The 17,432-nt window shown below is 38.5% G+C and overlaps 1 protein-coding gene across 6 annotated transcripts in view; it reads left to right on the top strand.

Moving 5' to 3' along the window:
* LOC128660495 (uncharacterized) overlaps positions 1 to 17,432 on the top strand; it is a 422,478-nt gene that overhangs the window by 71,003 nt on the left and 334,043 nt on the right. For all 6 annotated transcript variants that reach the window (XM_053714388.1, XM_053714387.1, XM_053714386.1 and 3 more), the window contains one exon: positions 6,509 to 6,592. In XM_053714388.1, coding sequence (XP_053570363.1) covers positions 6,509 to 6,592 — 84 coding nt within the window. The remainder of the gene's footprint in view (positions 1 to 6,508; positions 6,593 to 17,432) is intronic.

Below are 17,432 nucleotides of genomic sequence, written 5' to 3'. Positions count from 1 at the left end.
TACAAATCCACCACCTTGGAAAGGAACAATACTCTCCAAAAATAGACGAGCTAATTGCCACAGGCTTCTTCGTATTCAAAGACTGGCTTTTCTATAGACAGTGTCACTCTTACATTTCATCTCACCCTCAATCCAAAAACTTGATCAGGTCAATGACACCTTTCGAATCCCTTTGCCATAAGAACACTCCAACTAGACATGCCCTATCTATCACACACTCAATCTTATTACAACAACCATATGGCTCCCTTCCATACTATATAGATAGATGGAACAACGAACTAGGCATAGACATCACTTACGCAGACTCATTACAAATTTTTTCCAATATTAAAGAAACATCGAGCTCATGTAAGTTTGTAGAACTTAATTTGAAAATCCTACAGAGATGGTACCTAACCCCAGAGGGATGTAAAAAAATATATAAACTTAGATCGGCACATTGCTGGAGATGTAGCTCCACAGAATGTCATATGTCTCACATTTGGTGGCAATGTAGCAAAATAACCTCTATATGGTCTGAGATAGCTCAAGAATCCGGTAAAATACTTGGAACACCTACCCCCCTAGACCCCTGTTTATGGCTTTTAATAAAGTTCCGAACAAGCTTCCTACTCCATCAAAAAAACTGTTTCATATACTAAGCAACAGCTTTAAAATCATTATTGCTAGGAATTGGAAGTCAGATAAGACCCCCTCCCTCACTCAATGGCATTCAGAGTGTCATCGCACGATTTCTTTAGAGGAATACTACTACATGAAAAATAAAAACATGGACCTTTATGCTCAAATGCTCTTTATGTGGGAATCCTATATACAGAAATATACCTCTACAATTCATTTAACATAGCTTAATTTTGCCCTGATATGGGAATAGTCTTATAAGATCATGGTGCGTTGAGAGTAACATGTTGGCCTTGATAGCATGTCAAACAGTACTTTCCTTTTTAATCTTTATACTTACTGTAACCGTATTTTTATTTTTCCCTCATTTCCCCACACCCTCATTTTATTTTGTTAAAAAGACGGATGTAAAATGCTCCAAATGTATAAGTTTATTTTACACATGCTTTGCTATGTAATTGTTTGGATTTCAATAAACTTTTGGAAAAAAAAGAACCAGCTAAATTTTTAAGAAGCAATATAATAAGTATATGGCAGTTAATTACTATTTTTTTTTTTAAGTTGTTATTCCAGCAGTTTGAAAACTGTAAGAAAACCACAGCCTGTTAGTCGTAAAGGTGCTGCCCTACTGAAACATAGGTTACTGCTTGTGCATATGTGATGAGCATGCATAGAAACAGTGCTGTGATTTAAGCGTTGCTGGTGCACTGTTTGGACTTGTGCACCTGCAGCGCTAAAAACCTGCTAAAATGAGGATTCACCAGTGAAATGCAAATAGCACGCTTCCTAAACAGGTTTCAACAGTTGGGCTGGTGTAGCCCTGATAGCAATAACTTTATCATTCTCACCTCGCAACCTGTTGCATTTTTCTCCAGCTGCTAGCCTGCCTGCTCTCACCGCTATTCTAATTATTACTGTTGCACACCAAAATGGTCTAAGAGTGGGTGTTTGAGAACCCTGAATAATTTATTTTGCACACTTTTCAGCGTTTTGTCACTTTGCAAAGTTTTCTGTGTATAGAATAAGTCTATCGATGGATTTCAGTTGCAATTTTTTTTCTTTTGCAGCACAAACCATGTTCTATTTCATTCTTGAGCTTACTATGGCCTAGATTTGGAGTTCGGCGGTAGCCGTCAAAACCAGCGTTAGAGGCTCCTAACGCTGGTTTTAGTCTACCGCCGGTATTTGGAGTCAGTGATTAAAGGGTCTAACGCTCACTTTTCAGCCGCGACTTTTCCATACCGCAGATCCCCCTACGCCATTTGCGTATCCTATCTTTTCAATGGGATCTTTCTAACGCCGGTATTTAGAGTCGTTTCTGAAGTGAGCGTTAGAGCTCTAACGACAAAATTCCAGCCGCCTGAAAATAGCAGGAGTTAAGAGCTTTCTGGCTAACGCCGGTTCATAAAGCTCTTAACTACTGTACCCTAAAGTACACTAACACCCATAAACTACCTATGTACCCCTAAACCGAGCTCCCCCCACATCGCCGCCACTCGATTTAAATTTTTAACCCCTAATCTGCCGACCGCCACCTACGTTATACTTATGTACCCCTAATCTGCTGCCCCTAACCCCGCCGACCCCTGTATTACATTTATTAATCCCTAACCTGCCCCCCACAACGTCGCCGCCAGCTACTTAAAATAATTAACCCCTAATCTTCCGACCGCAAAGCGCCGCCACCTACGTTATCCCTATGTACCCCTAATCTGCTACCCCTAACACCGCCGACCCCTATATTATATTTATTAACCCCTAATCTGCCCCCCTCAACGTCGCCGACACCTGCCTACACTTATTAACCCCTAATCTGCCGAGCGGACCTGAGCGCTACTATAATAAAGTTATTAACCCCTAACCCGCCTCACTAACCCTATCATAAATAGTATTAACCCCTAATCTGCCCTCCCTAACATCGCCGACACCTAACTTCAATTATTAACCCCTAATCTGACGACCGGAGCTCACCGCTATTCTAATAAATTGATTAACCCCTAAAGCTAAGTCTAACCCTAACACTAACACCCCCCTAACTTAAATATAATTTTAATCTAACGAAATAAATTAACTCTTATTAAATAAATTATTCCTATTTAAAGCTAAATACTTACCTGTAAAATAAATCCTAATATAGCTACAATATAAATTATAATTATATTATAGCTATTTTAGGATTAATATTTATTTTACAGGCAACTTGGTATTTATTTTAACTAGGTACAATAGCTATTAAATAGTTAAGAACTATTTAATAGCTACCTAGTTAAAATAATAACAAATTTACCTGTAAAATAAATCCTAACCTAAGATATAATTAAACCTAACACTACCCTATCAATAAATTAATTAAATAAACTACCTACAATTACCTACAATTAACCTAACACTACACTATCAATAAATTAATTAAACACAATTGCTACAAATAAATACAATTAAATAAACTAGCTAAAGTATAAAAAAGAACTAAGTTACAAAAAATAATAAAATATTTACAAACATAAGAAAAATATTACAACAATTTTAAACTAATTACACCTACTCTAAGCCCCCTAATAAAATAACAAAGCCCCCCAAAATAAAAAATTCCCTACCCTATTCTAAATTAAAAAAGTTACAAGCTCTTTTACCTTACCAGCCCTGAACAGGGCCCTTTGCGGGGCATGCCCCAAGGATTTCAGCTCTTTTGTCTGTAAAAAAAAACATACCATACCCCCCCCCAACATTACAACCCACCACCCACATACCCCTAATCTAACCCAAACCCCCCTTAAATAAACCTAACACTAAGCCCCTGAAGATCTTCCTACCTTGTCTTCACCATACCAGGTTCACCGATCCGTCCTGGCTCCAACATCTTCATCCAACCCAAGCGGGGGTTGGCGATCCATCATCCGGTGCTGAAGAGGTCCAGAAGAGGCTCCAAAGTCTTCCTCCTATCCGGCAAGAAGAGGACATCCGGACCGGCAAACATCTTCTCCAAGCGGCATCTTCAATCTTCTTCCATCCGGTGCGGAGCGGGTCCATCTTGAAGCAGGCGACGCGGATCCATCCTCTTCTTCCGTTGTCTCCCGACGAATGACGGTTCCTTTAAGGGACGTCATCCAAGATGGCGTCCCTCGAATTCCGATTGGCTGATAGGATTCTATAAGCCAATCGGAATTAAGGTAGGAATTTTCTGATTGGCTGATGGAATCAGCCAATCAGAATCAAGTTCAATCCGATTGGCTGATCCAATCAGCCAATCAGATTGAGCTCGCATTCTATTGGCTGATCGGAACAGCCAATAGAATGCGAGCTCAATCTGATTGGCTGATTGGATCAGCCAATCGGATTGAACTTGATTCTGATTGGCTGATTCCATCAGCCAATCAGAAAATTCCTACCTTAATTCCGATTGGCTGATAGAATCCTATCAGCCAATCGGAATTCGAGGGACGCCATCTTGGATGACGTCCCTTAAAGGAACCGTCATTCGTCGGGAGACAACGGAAGAAGAGGATGGATCCGCGTCGCCTGCTTCAAGATGGACCCGCTCCGCACCGGATGGAAGAAGATTGAAGATGCCGCTTGGAGAAGATGTTTGCCGGTCCGGATGTCCTCTTCTTGCCGGATAGGAGGAAGACTTTGGAGCCTCTTCTGGACCTCTTCAGCACCGGATGATGGATCGCCAACCCCCGCTTGGGTTGGATGAAGATGTTGGAGCCAGGACGGATCGGTGAACCTGGTATGGTGAAGACAAGGTAGGAAGATCTTCAGGGGCTTAGTGTTAGGTTTATTTAAGGGGGGTTTGGGTTAGATTAGGGGTATGTGGGTGGTGGGTTGTAATGTGGGGGGGGGGTATGGTATGTTTTTTTTTACAGGCAAAAGAGCTGAAATCCTTGGGGCATGCCCCGCAAAGGGCCCTGTTCAGGGCTGGTAAGGTAAAAGAGCTTGTAACTTTTTTAATTTAGAATAGGGTAGGGAATTTTTTATTTTGGGGGGCTTTGTTATTTTATTAGGGGGCTTAGAGTAGGTGTAATTAGTTGAAAATTGTTGTAATATTTTTCTAATGTTTGTAAATATTTTATTATTTTTTGTAACTTAGTTCTTTTTTATTTTTTGTACTTTAGCTAGTTTATTTAATTGTATTTATTTGTAGCAATTGTGTTTAATTAATTTATTGATAGTGTAGTGTTAGGTTAATTGTAGGTAATTGTAGGTAGTTTATTTAATTAATTTATTGATAGGGTAGTGTTAGGTTTAATTATATCTTAGGTTAGGATTTATTTTACAGGTAAATTTGTTATTATTTTAACTAGGTAGCTATTAAATAGTTCTTAACTATTTAATAGCTATTGTACCTAGTTAAAATAAATACCAAGTTGCCTGTAAAATAAATATTAATCCTAAAATAGCTATAATATAATTATAATTTATATTGTAGCTATATTAGGATTTATTTTACAGGTAAGTATTTAGCTTTAAATAGGAATAAGTTATTTAATAAGAGTTAATTTATTTCGTTAGATTAAAATTATATTTAATTTAGGGGGGGTGTTAGTGTTAGGGTTAGACTTAGCTTTAGGGGTTAATACATTTATTATAGTAGCGGTGAGGTCCGCTCGGCAGATTAGGGGTTAATAATTGAAGTTAGGTGTCGGCTATGTTAGGGAGGGCAGATTAGGGGTTAATACTATTTATGATAGGGTTAGTGAGGCGGATTAGGGGTTAATAACTTTATTATAGTAGCACTCAGGTCCGCTCGGCAGATTAGGAGTTAATAAGTGTAGGCAGGTGTCGGCGACGTTGAGGGGGGCAGATTAGGGGTTAATAAATATAATATAGGGGTCGGCAATGTTAGGGCAGCAGATTAGGGGTACATAGGGATAACGTAGGTTGCGGCGGTTTACGGAGCGGCAGATTAGGGGTTAAAAAAAATATGCAGGTGTCAGCGATAGCGGGGGCGGCAGATTAGGGGTTAATAAGTGTAAGGTTAGGGTTGTTTAGACTCGGGGTACATGTTAGAGTGTTAGGTGCAGACGTAGGAAGTGTTTCCCCATAGGAAACAATGGGGCTGCGTTAGGAGCTGAACGCTGCTTTTTTGCAGGTGTTAGGTTTTTTTTCAGCTCAAACAGCCCCATTGTTTCCTATGGGAGAATCGTGCACGAGCACGTTTTTGAGGCCGGCCGCGTCCGTAAGCAACTCTGGTATCGAGAGTTGCATTTGCGGTAAAAATGCTCTACGCTCCTTTTTTGGAGCCTAACGCAGCATTTGTTTAAACTCTCGATACCAGAGTTAAATTTATGGTGCGGCCAGAAAAAAGCCTGCGGAGCGTTAACAGCCCTTTTACCGCCGAACTCCAAATCTAGGCCTATATTTGAATGGTATACGTCAATATTCCATATACATTTGCACCATTCGCGACTGTTTTCTGAGCTCTTGTGTGGTGATACAGAATAATACACCACAGAACTTGGAGAAGTCTTTAAATGTAAATGGAATTAATTCTTAATATAAGGAACAAAATATAAAAACAACAATATAATCTATATTCTGGTAGTACCCTGTAAGTTTTCTATGGTTTAACTTTGAAATTAAAAATGTTATCTTCTCGTAATGTGAACTAACAGTCTCTCGCAAAGGCTAGGGATCTATTCAAGAAATGCTGAACTATGTTCGTGACATTTTGAAAAGAAAAAAAAAGTGACTAATATTTATCTTTAAAATCTTTTACAAAATTAATTTCAGTCTTTGTGTAACAATTTTGAATTCTTGCAAGGGTATGATGGGTAAAATAAAATGAAAATTTTCCGTCAGACCTATAAATATCAACTTGTGTTTTTTTTTAACACTATTTCTTGTTTCATAACTAATAGTTTTCTTTACCATTTTATCTTAGGTCGATCTGAATACACCAAACACACAATCGATATGCTGTTTTTGAAAGATTACATGAAAAAACGAGACAGAGAACCACTCATTGGTATGTTTGTTATTTATATATATATATATATATCCCAGTGGCGTATTTAGGTTTTGTGCTGCCCTAGGTACTCAGCATCCTTTCCATTCTTATTTTCTTGAATAGAAAGTAAGTATATAACTGTTTTCAAAATATACTTTATTGTTTTAATTAATTTGTACTACTCACTATTACTAATAAGCATTCAAGGAACTCTTTTTAATTTGTCAAAGCAACAGGTGTGTTTGGATTTAGCTGACCAGTACACTTACATAATGAGACCAATTATGAAAAGAATAAATTGTACCAGGCAATATATTTAGTTGTTTGCAAAAGAGAAAGCAAGTTAAACATTATTATTTCCATGCTCTGCTACCATGGGATTGCATTGCACACATACAGTCTGGCTGCAATCATAGCGAGGTGGGGACTAAACATAACATTGCAGCTACTGCTACAAAGGCAGCTCTCTCCGACAAACTCTTAATGTTCACACCACCAATGTCTTCTTTGTAGCTGCACCTTAACATGCAACTACTGAATATACTCTTGCTCGTTCTCTTCAGGAGATGTCTAGCCCTGAAAAAGTGCTGTCATCACACCCTAAAAATCCCCTGCATGTCAGTATAGGTAGTAGCAGATCCAGCCTGTAGCCACCTCCCAGTTACAGCATAAGAAGAGGAAGCCACCTCCTGATTTCAAGGAGCAGCTTAGTCCCATTCAGATAATTTAATTAGGGTAGGTGTTTTAGTGTTTTTGGTGGTAGTCCTAAATGGGGTCTAGTGGTTAGGGGCCAATAATAGTGGCGCTCTGGCATTTAGGGGTTAATTATGTTAGGTAGCCTGTCAGTTAAGGAGTTTATTGTGGCGGGGACCGGTTCATATATAGGATATGTTTGCATGGAGCCTATACATTGCACTAGTGTAAACTACTAGCACATCTCTCGGCAATATTTCAGTGGCACTGACAGCTGTGGCTGCGGCAGTGGTCTGGCCCCTACCTGAGTTCCACTCAGCTGACTCCCTTACGCCCTGCTGGTCACTCTCCACCGCAGCGATCAGTGAGTCTCCCTGTGTCACGAAGACGAAAAGCCAGTCACGTGACCGCTAGGCAGCAAGCTGCCTGTCAAAATAAAAAAAATGTTTTTCTTTAAAGCCACATATTCGTGTAGAGGCGGGAGTGAGTGCCGCCCCCCAAAAAGTGTCACCATAGGCACCGGCCTTGTTGGCCTATCCATTAATAATACGCCCCTGATATATCCCCATTATTTTACCATCCATCCACCAGTTTTGCAAACAATTTATCCTAATAGTATATTATCATATCCCAAATCATCATACTGTCATATTCTACTTTGTGAGAGTGATAGATGCAGGTAATTACATTTCTTTATTTTAAAGGGACGATATACTTGAAAATTGTAATTGTTTAAAATGATATATAATCCCTTTATTACCCATCCCCCAGTTTAGCATAACCAGCACTGTTATATTGATATACTTTTTACCTCTGTGATTACCTTTTGCCTAAGCCTCTGCAGACTACCTCATCTCAGTTCTTTTGACATACTTGCATTTTAGCCAATCAGTGCTGATTCATAAACAACTCCACGGAAGTGAGCACAATGTTAATAATGACACACATGAGCTAGCACTGTCTAACGGTGAATAACTATCAAAATGCACTGAGATAAGAGGCAGCCTTCAACTGCTTAGAAATCAGTTTATGACCCTACCTATGTATAGCTTTAAACAAAGAATGCCAAGAGAACAAAGCAAAGTTGATGATAAAAGTAAATTGGAAGTTGTTTAAAATTGCATGCTCTTTCTGAATCATGAATGTTTTTAATTTTGACTAGACTGTCCCTTTAAAGAAATAGAAAAAAACTTTTCAACACTCATTTAAACGGACAGCTTAATCAAACTGAAACGTTCATAATTCAGAGCATGCAGTTTTGAACAACTGTCCAATTTACTTCTATTATTAAATTTGCTTTGCTCTTCTGGTTGACTAGAAACCTAGGTAGGCTGATGTAAGCCAGCGTGTCACGTCTTCAGCAATCTATGGTTGCAGTATTTGCTGCAATGTATAACTGCTGTAAACAGTATTACAAACACTGCTGGAAGAAGCCTAAAGACACATGCAGGCTTCTGAGCTCATTTGGGATTACTCTTTAACAAAGGATATCAAGAAAACTAAGCAAAATTGATAATAGAACTATCCACTCCATTTAAACTTAATTTTGAATTTAGTGTTCATTTAGCATATAGTTAACAAAAAAATAATAATTATACCTTGGTCCCTGATTGTATTCCCCATTGACTTGAAGAACCCCCTTCCCTAAAGGGGGCGGAACAGAAACAGGCCCTGCCCACATAGATCCAAATATAAGCGAACCCCTAACAAGCTCCCTCATTATTAGTTTTCTGTCTGTGTATGAACAGGAAGTTGGCTCCTTCTTTTACCAGATTATTTGGGTTGTTGAGCTTCTTTGCAGAGTGCCCTGTTCCTTTTGAGGGTCTCAAGATGCTGCTTCTGGAATGTCCTTAGGCATTTGAAAATGTGCCCTGTGTTTGGAATTATTTTATTTGCTCCTGGCAGTTTGTTTTTGGCATTGGTTGCGTGACTCAGTGAGATCAGCATATGTGGGTCACACGCTGATAACTTCACGGCCATGTTTCTATGGGCGCCACCATCTTAGTTGAGGCTTTATTTAATGAGGAAGCATTTGTATAGCGCTTGTACTACTCCTCGTTCTGTTTTGCGATTTCTGAACTTTGCGATTATGGCGTGTTCTTCTACCTCTTCCTGCTCTTCTTCTTCTCTGCCTCGAAAGAAGAAAGGGAAAAGGAGAAATCTGTCCTTAAGCTTGTCCATACTCCATTGCCTGCATCTGCTTCTGTTTTTAAAGGATACTTGGCGAGTACTTTTTTAAAGGATTGTTTTTCTTTAGTGTAACTTTTCTGTTCTGAGGCATAGTTATTTATTTGGCTCTTATTCTTTTAGCCCTAAGCCTCCCTCTATTACTGCTGCTTTGGGAGGGTTATACAGTTTGGATCATTTGCCGTAATCCTGTATTTGGAAGATATAAGTTGTGCCAAGATTGTATAAAAGACATTTATGGATGTGATCTGTCAAGAGGGTCTGACCCAGTAAATGCTGCATTTGAAGGGGAAGATGGGGAAGTATTTAGTGAAGATTCCCTACAGTCAGAGTTTGATGTTGATTATTTGTAAGGCTTTATTAAAGCCATATGGAGGACTCTCTTAATATGGAGGAATCTGAGGAGTCATCTACTTCTGCTAACTGGCCATGTTTTTATAAAACTCCTAAAAATACTTTTTTTCCAGTTGATTCCTCCTTGTCTACTGTAATTGACCAGAGGTGCGCTAAGTTGAACATCGGTTAACAGTGCCTGATAAAATAACTGTTATATCCTTTGCCTGATGATGTTTTTTTAACAAGTTTGGGAATGTTCCTAAGGTTGATGCTGCTACAGCTAGTACTATTAGGTCTACTGATGGCTCATGTAATTTTTGTGTTTCTGTGAAGAAAAAAGTTAGTTAAAGGGATATTAACAGTGCTCCTTCAGTCAATATGAAATTAAACAGATTGTGTAAAAAAACAGCAACCACTTTTTTTCTTTCAAAATGAGCACTTCTCATTGTAGCCGCTGCCCTCGTGGAGATGATAGGAGACTTTTTTATAACTTAAGTTGCATTCTGCCACTTCTGAGCATGCGCAAACCAGACACTTACTGTATCAATACCATTTTCTGAATAGTAAAGTAGCCCAAGTTACTCTAGAATATTTATGACAATTAGCTAAATAAGTCTTCCTGTGGAGACCACAGTCTCCTTATAGGGTTGTGATTGGAAGTAATGGACACTGCTCAAATTACGTAAAATCATTTTGTTTATATATAAGTATAAGCCACTGTTTAGTGTTTTTTTTTTTTTTTGTTATTTTATTGAAGTTTAAAGGGCCACTAAACCCAACATTTTTCTTTCATGATTCAGATAGAGAATAGAAATTTAAACAACATTACAATTTACTTCCATTATTTATTTTGCTTCATTTTTTAAATATCCTTAGTTGAAGAAAAAGCAATGCACATAGTGAGCCAATCACACAATGCTTCTATGTGCAGCAACCAATCAGCAGCTACTGAGCATATCTAGATATGCTTGTCATCAAACAAATTAGATAATATAAGTAAATTAGAAAGATGTTTAAAATTGCATTCTCTTTCTAAATCATAAAAGAAAAAATGTGGGTGGCATGTCCCTTTAAGTCAGGCATATAGTTAGTGTACAATAGTAAATTATAATCTCCATACTGCTCAATACAAAGTGTGCATCTCATTAATCAATATATTTAAGGAAAGGAGTTACACAGTTATTGATGTTACTCTAAAGGTAAGAGAGGATAAAGAAAAAAGGGTTTAGTACAAGATTCCAATATTCACTTTACATATAGTATGCCATTTCCTCTGTAAGCCTTCCGAACAAATTCACAGGCCACTTTTGGACCACAAAAATTAAATAATATAGCAGGAGGCGTCTTGTTGTGAGAAGACCACTCTTTGGTCTTAGATGTTAAACTTCTATTTTTATATTATTATAGCAAATTTCCTGAACAAAAGGTATTATAATATTATAGCAAATTGTTTAAAGGGACAGTAAACCTTAAAAATAATGTTATATAATTCTGCACATAGTGCAGAATTATATAACATTATTTAGGTGCTATAGCCATAAAAGCATTTTTTTACCGTTTAATTTGCTAAAATACAGCGCTTTTAAAGACCCGCTCTCTGCTGAGCGGGTCTGTTATTTTTAGTCAGCGCATCGGGCCAGCTGTATAGTCACAGCCCGGCCCGATCGCGCCATAACATTAAGTGCAGCTCGCTCCTGTCACAGGAGCGAGCTGCACTTAGTGCTATGGCGCGGACGGGCCGGGCTGTGACTATACAGCTGGCCCGATGCGCTGACTAAAAATAACAGACCCGCTCAGCAGAGAGCGGGTCTTTAAAAGCGCTGTATTTTAGCAAATTAAACGGTAAAAAAATGCTTTTATGGCTATAGCACCTAAATAATGTTATATAATTCTGCACTATGTGCAGAATTATATAACATTATTTTTAAGGCTTACTGTCCCTTTAAACAAGTGAAAGTTAGATGTAGCATCTATGGAGAAGGTTTGACTGTGGTGATTGTTGAAAAACTAAAATATGTCATGGAGCTATACCTATGAATGGTTTTAGGAGGGTTTTCTGAATTCTTTGTGGGCATTCTAAGGGAAAAACTTGCAAACTTAAATGAAATGTACCAACTGGAATGTAATTTTAAAGGGCTCTTTAAAGGAAAAACTATGGACATACAGTATATGACAAGGGGATACACTTCTAAGGGTCAACTATTCCAAAACCCATTATAAGGGTGCTGTGGGCTTTATGTCTCTCTCAAGTGTAAATATATCGAATCTGTTGGCGCCCTACAAATAACCGATGATAATAATAATAATATCTATGGGGAAGTCCCGCTGATTCGGCTGCAAACAGCGAGGCATAAATGGGAGTGAACTGGGAGAAGGTACTGCCCCAGTAAAATGGAATAAGGTTAGCAGACTCTTATTCTGAGTTAAATTACTCAGCCGTATAGAGGCTTAATTAAATAAGTCAACTTTAGAGGGGAATTTTGGGTGTGTGATAGCTACAGAAGTATTAACACTATTGATATCCTTCCCTCTTAGTACAATATATTCATAACACACATGAGAGTAAAATTCAAACAAAGTTATGCGTGTATAGCAACTAGCTGAAAAATAGACAAACTGTAAAAGATTAAACATAACCTATGGTAAGCTTCTAAGGTGTTCACACATGGACTCATAAACAATCGCGGTGCATATTGTGTCCAGTCGGCCGCTCCCAGAGCACTCAAGATAGGGAAGATTAGCCATTAACATTATGCATGCTGAATAATTAAAAGTTTCACCGGCAAGTAGCGGTGCAATAGTTCTACAAGGTTGGTGGTGCTTTACTAAGTCCATATAGAGCAGGTCATCAGGGTTCCATGACAGGTGCAAAGGAACTGTAGATAGTGTCATGTATGATTCCAGATAGCTTGGTTATCTTGTAATTGCGTCCAAGAGAGATGACCCGCCCGGATCCCACTTAGGGAACTGTGAGCCTATGTGGATGATCTTACAGGACACTGATGCAGTTGAAGGGAGGTACGCGGCATGTAAGTTTCCAGCACCGTGATCAGCTTTTTTTTTTGCAGAAACATGCGTGTTTTAATTTATGGTCTCTTGGTTTTTTTGGTAGAACAAATTGGGTAGTTTTGGTGCGGGATTGGAGGCTTGGGAGATAACATTGAAGTTTTCTAAAGCATTTTCTGGTCGCCTCGCCAGCCCCTCTTTAGTTCGGATTGCTGGTTCCATAGCACTGTGATTCAGGTCTCCCATAGAAGTGCTAAGTAGCAGGTAGTGGACGTCGGGGCCCCAGAACGCTACCACCCTCACACTTCACTTTGTCAGGCTTAAATTGGTAGGGTTGCTGAAGCAAACCAGTGCTGCTGCCTTTGAGTGTTGCGACCAGCATGTCCTCCATAGCTGCATAGTGTCTGGCAAGTAGGCTGTATAGCTCCTCAAAGAAATGTGTAGGGATCTCTATAGTAGAAACTTAGTTATAGGCATAAGGCAGGTGTAATGAGCAAAACTATGAAGAAAATTTGCGTTGTCCTATAACGGAATGTTCTTGCAGTGCCTTGCGGGGAATCACTGCCTTTTAACCATAGGAGCACCTGAGTGCCTACCGGGGGGTTAGATGGTAGGCTGCAACCTTTGTATTACTCCAGCATGCTGAGTTCAGTATCAAGACCAAAAATAGTGGTATTGTGCGAAAGAGCTTACTTTGGTGATGAATCTTTAGTCAAGCAAGATGCACAATGTTAGAGGATTTTGAGTAGAAATGTGCTGAAGTTTGAAGAAACTAACACTCTTGTGACCTGTCATGGCCGCCGCCTGGAAGTTACCCCCTTAGTGTTACAACTATGAAACAGACTGTTTAATGCCACTTTTAATCTGTAAATACTTTTTTCCCATCAATCTTTGTTGTATGTAATATGTATAACGTTTGGAGGGAGAAGTATTTTCTTGCCTCACTGTTGCAGAAATCAATTTGTGGTTTTTTTTTTTTTTTTTTGGCCATTTGTCCAAAAGGATGTTTTTCAGGCACATGGGTGACAGTCATTTCAGAGTAGAGAGACCTTCCCTAAGAGAGTGGCTAACAAGCCCCCAAACATCTTCAAAACAGTTATGACTATCTGGTTTCTATTCCTGGGCATCTGTTTGCTGCAGTTTCATCAAGCCTGGCTAAATTAAATTTAGGGTGCCTTGGTTTTAGATATAATACGAAAAGGTTATTTCCTAAATTGCCAATAAAAGCACACACATATATAATTTTATATATATATATATATATATATATATATATATAATGTGTGTATGTGTGTGTGTGTTTTTCTTGGCCATTTTGCAAATTCAAGGAAATACCCTTTTATATATAAAATACCTCACTTCCTGCAGCTCCTCAGAAAAGGTTGGCTGTTCAGGAGTTTGTTTTTTATTTACTGGAACATAATTTCATAGTAGAAGTTCCCTTGGCTCAGAGGCGAAGAGGTTTATTTACTCCTTTTTCTCGCTCCAAAGAAGGGGAATACTTGAAGATCCGTCCTGGATCTCAAGAGTCTCAATTCTATTCTATAAGTCAAATCTTTCAAGATAGAGTCTTTACAGTCAACAAAGCTGCTGATTTCTCCAGGTTCCTTTTTTTTGTCAGCATAGACTGAAAAGATGCTTATCATCATATCCAAATCAAACAGTGTCATCAGTGTTTTCTACATTTTGCAGTAGGCCAAAGTCATTACCAATCCAAAGCTCTCCTTTTGGTCTGGCCACAGACCTTTTCCTATGTTCGTATTCCACTCTATAATGTGTGTCTTCAAGGAATACAAATTTTTAATTACCTTGATGATATTCTGTTTTTTGCATGTTCAAGAGAAAAAGCAGAATTAGATAATGCAGAACTGAATCCTCATCTAAGTCAGTGTGGTTGGCTGCTCAACCTGAAGAAAAGTAACTTACAAGAGTTGCAGTTTTAGGGGCTCAGTTAAAGACTATTTAAAATTCATTTTTCTGCCTCCATAAAAAATAATTAAATAGTAATCTCTAGTCCAGTCTGTTCAGTTTTAATATTATCTTCCTGTGAGAGACTGGATGAGCCTTTGGGAAGTCTTTCAGCTACAATTCCTACGGTCTCTTGGGCACATTAGAAAATAAGGGAAGCCTGAGGCAATTTACTAAGGCATTGGAGAAAATTGATGCCCTTAAGCCACAAAATTGCTGTCTGAGAGAAGGTAAAAGTTTCCTTGGATTGGTGGCTAAGCAACATAAATCTTTTGAAAGGAAGTTTTCTTCAAGATCCAGATTAGCTTGTTTTTACTACAGGCTCAAGTTAGTTAGGGTGGGGTGCTATCTTACAAGTAAAGTTGTCAGTAACAGAGTCCTTTTCTTCCGATCTTTTGGAATTAAGGGACATTTGTTTGGCTCTTCTAACCTTTCAAAAAGACTTGCTGGGGAAATCCATCAAGGTCGTTTCAGACAATGTAACGGCCATAGCTTATGGGAATCATCAAGAGGGTACAAGAAGTCTTTCCCTTTTCCAAGATGCAAAGCCTTTTGTTTTCATGACTCAAGAAAATGTGGCTTTCATCATTGCAGTTCATCTTCCAGATTGCAACAACATTCAAGCAGATTTTCTAAGCAGGCATTCTATTCTTCATGGATAATGGCATTTTAATCCTGCAGTGTTTACAGACTACATTCTAAGTATGAGCCAGCTAGAAGTAGACCTTTATGGCATCCCCAAGCAATCATCAGTTGGATAAATTTTTCAGTCTTTATCGATCTGGACATTTTCAACAGATTATAAAAAAAAAATAGATTTTATTGTACTTCCTCCTTTTTTCATTGCTACTAGTTGTTCAGAAAATCGACAAAGACAGAGCTAAAGTCATTGCAGTTCTTCCTTGGTAGCCCAGAAGGTCTTAGTTTCCTCTGCTACTCAAATTGGCTGTGGATTCTCCAAGAAATCTTCCAGATCTTCTATGCCAAGGGCCAGTTTTTCATCCTCAATCCCTTTCCGTCATGGTATGGAAGCTGAATGGAATTTCAAAGAGCCTGATAGATTTTATGTCCCAGTTTAGGAAGCCTTCTACTACTGTAGCTTATCATAAAGTTTGGAATATTTTTGGTGCCTGCTGTGAAGATCTGAAACTCTCTTTTGATCAAGTTACTGCATCCACTGTTTTGGAATTTAAATTTCATGCATACAAAAAGGTCAATCTTGAAAGTTCAAGCATCCAGCTATCTCTGCAATTACAGGTATCAAATTGGCCATTGCGGATTCAATTGGACAGTTTTTTCAAGATGCATGTTAAACCTCTGGTGCACAAGTTTCTGAACTTCAAGCTCTCTTGGCAGATTCATCTTATACAGTTTTCACCAAGAAAGGGTAGTCCTTCATACAGTCCCAGATTTTTTTTTACTAAAGAAGTGTTAGATTTTCACATGAATCAAGATATTTCCCTTCCCATCTTTTGTACAGACAAAAAAAACTTAAAGATCAATACACTTGATGTTGTGAGAGGTCTTCGTATTTACTTGGAAAAGACTAAGAACATTCGTAAGGCATCTTGTTTATTGGTTGTTCCTTTTGGAAAAAAGAAAGGCTGTGTATTAGGTGTATCACCACAGCTTACAAGCTTCAGCAAGTTCCTGTTCCGGATGGCATTAATGCGCACTCAACTAGGGCAGTATCCATGTCTTGGGCTTTGCAGGTTAGTTCCTCTGTTTCTGAGATTTGTCAAGCTGCAATCTTGAATAAATCTGCATACCTTTTGAAGCTCATTACAAGTTGAACATTCTTGAGTCCTCCTCTGCTAAATTTGGAAGAAATGTTTTGTTCTCTGTTGTTTCTCAATAAGTATTGTACACTTTTTGCAGCATATATTTTGTAATTCTGCATTTTTTTCGAACCCATCGTTTACTGCTTTGTGATCTCTTCAAATCAATGGGGATCCCATTAAGGTAAATGACATACCCATTAAAAGAGCATTTTTCTTTAAAATCTGGGTGGCAGCACAAAGTTGCTTAATCAAAAGGTATGCCTTAATGTTGTGAGCAACACCTTTTTGGCTTACTTAGTCCCGACAAAACAAGAACAAGAAATTATCTGCAGGTAAAACTGCAATTTCTTTATCTTGGCCCACTTATAATTGGATCCTCATTGACCTCTCCCCCTTTATAGCATATTGGATTCATCCTTTGTCCATACCATTCAAGATCAAACTAATAATGGGGAAGTTTGTTAGTGGTTTGCTTATATTTGGTTCTATGAGGGCAGGGCCGATTTCTCTCCCGCCACCTTCAGGGAAAGGGGTTCTTCAAGTCAATGGGGATCCACTTATAAGTGGGCAAGATATAGAAATTGCAGTTTTATCTGCAGATAATTTCTTGTTCTTGTTTTGTCGGGACTAAGTAAGCCAAAAAGGTGTTGCTCACAACATTAAGGCATACCTTTTGATTAAGTTTCAACTAAAAATGATTTGTGCTGCCACCCAGATTTTAAAGAAAAATGCTCAGGGTATGGGCAGTAACCGAATAAAGTAAATCAGTTGCCATTGGAGAGGGGTTAAAAAAATAGTCATTCAGAACACTTTTCCCTGTCAGCAAAGGACACACATACTGCAATATTTAAAGTGTTTTGCAGTTAAACTTGCAGTTGTTTCGTTTT

The sequence above is a fragment of the Bombina bombina genome, chromosome 5 (assembly GCF_027579735.1).
Source record: "Bombina bombina isolate aBomBom1 chromosome 5, aBomBom1.pri, whole genome shotgun sequence".
In the NCBI taxonomy this organism is placed as follows: Eukaryota; Metazoa; Chordata; class Amphibia; order Anura; family Bombinatoridae; genus Bombina; species Bombina bombina.
This window is presented reverse-complemented; position numbering and strand designations above follow the sequence as displayed.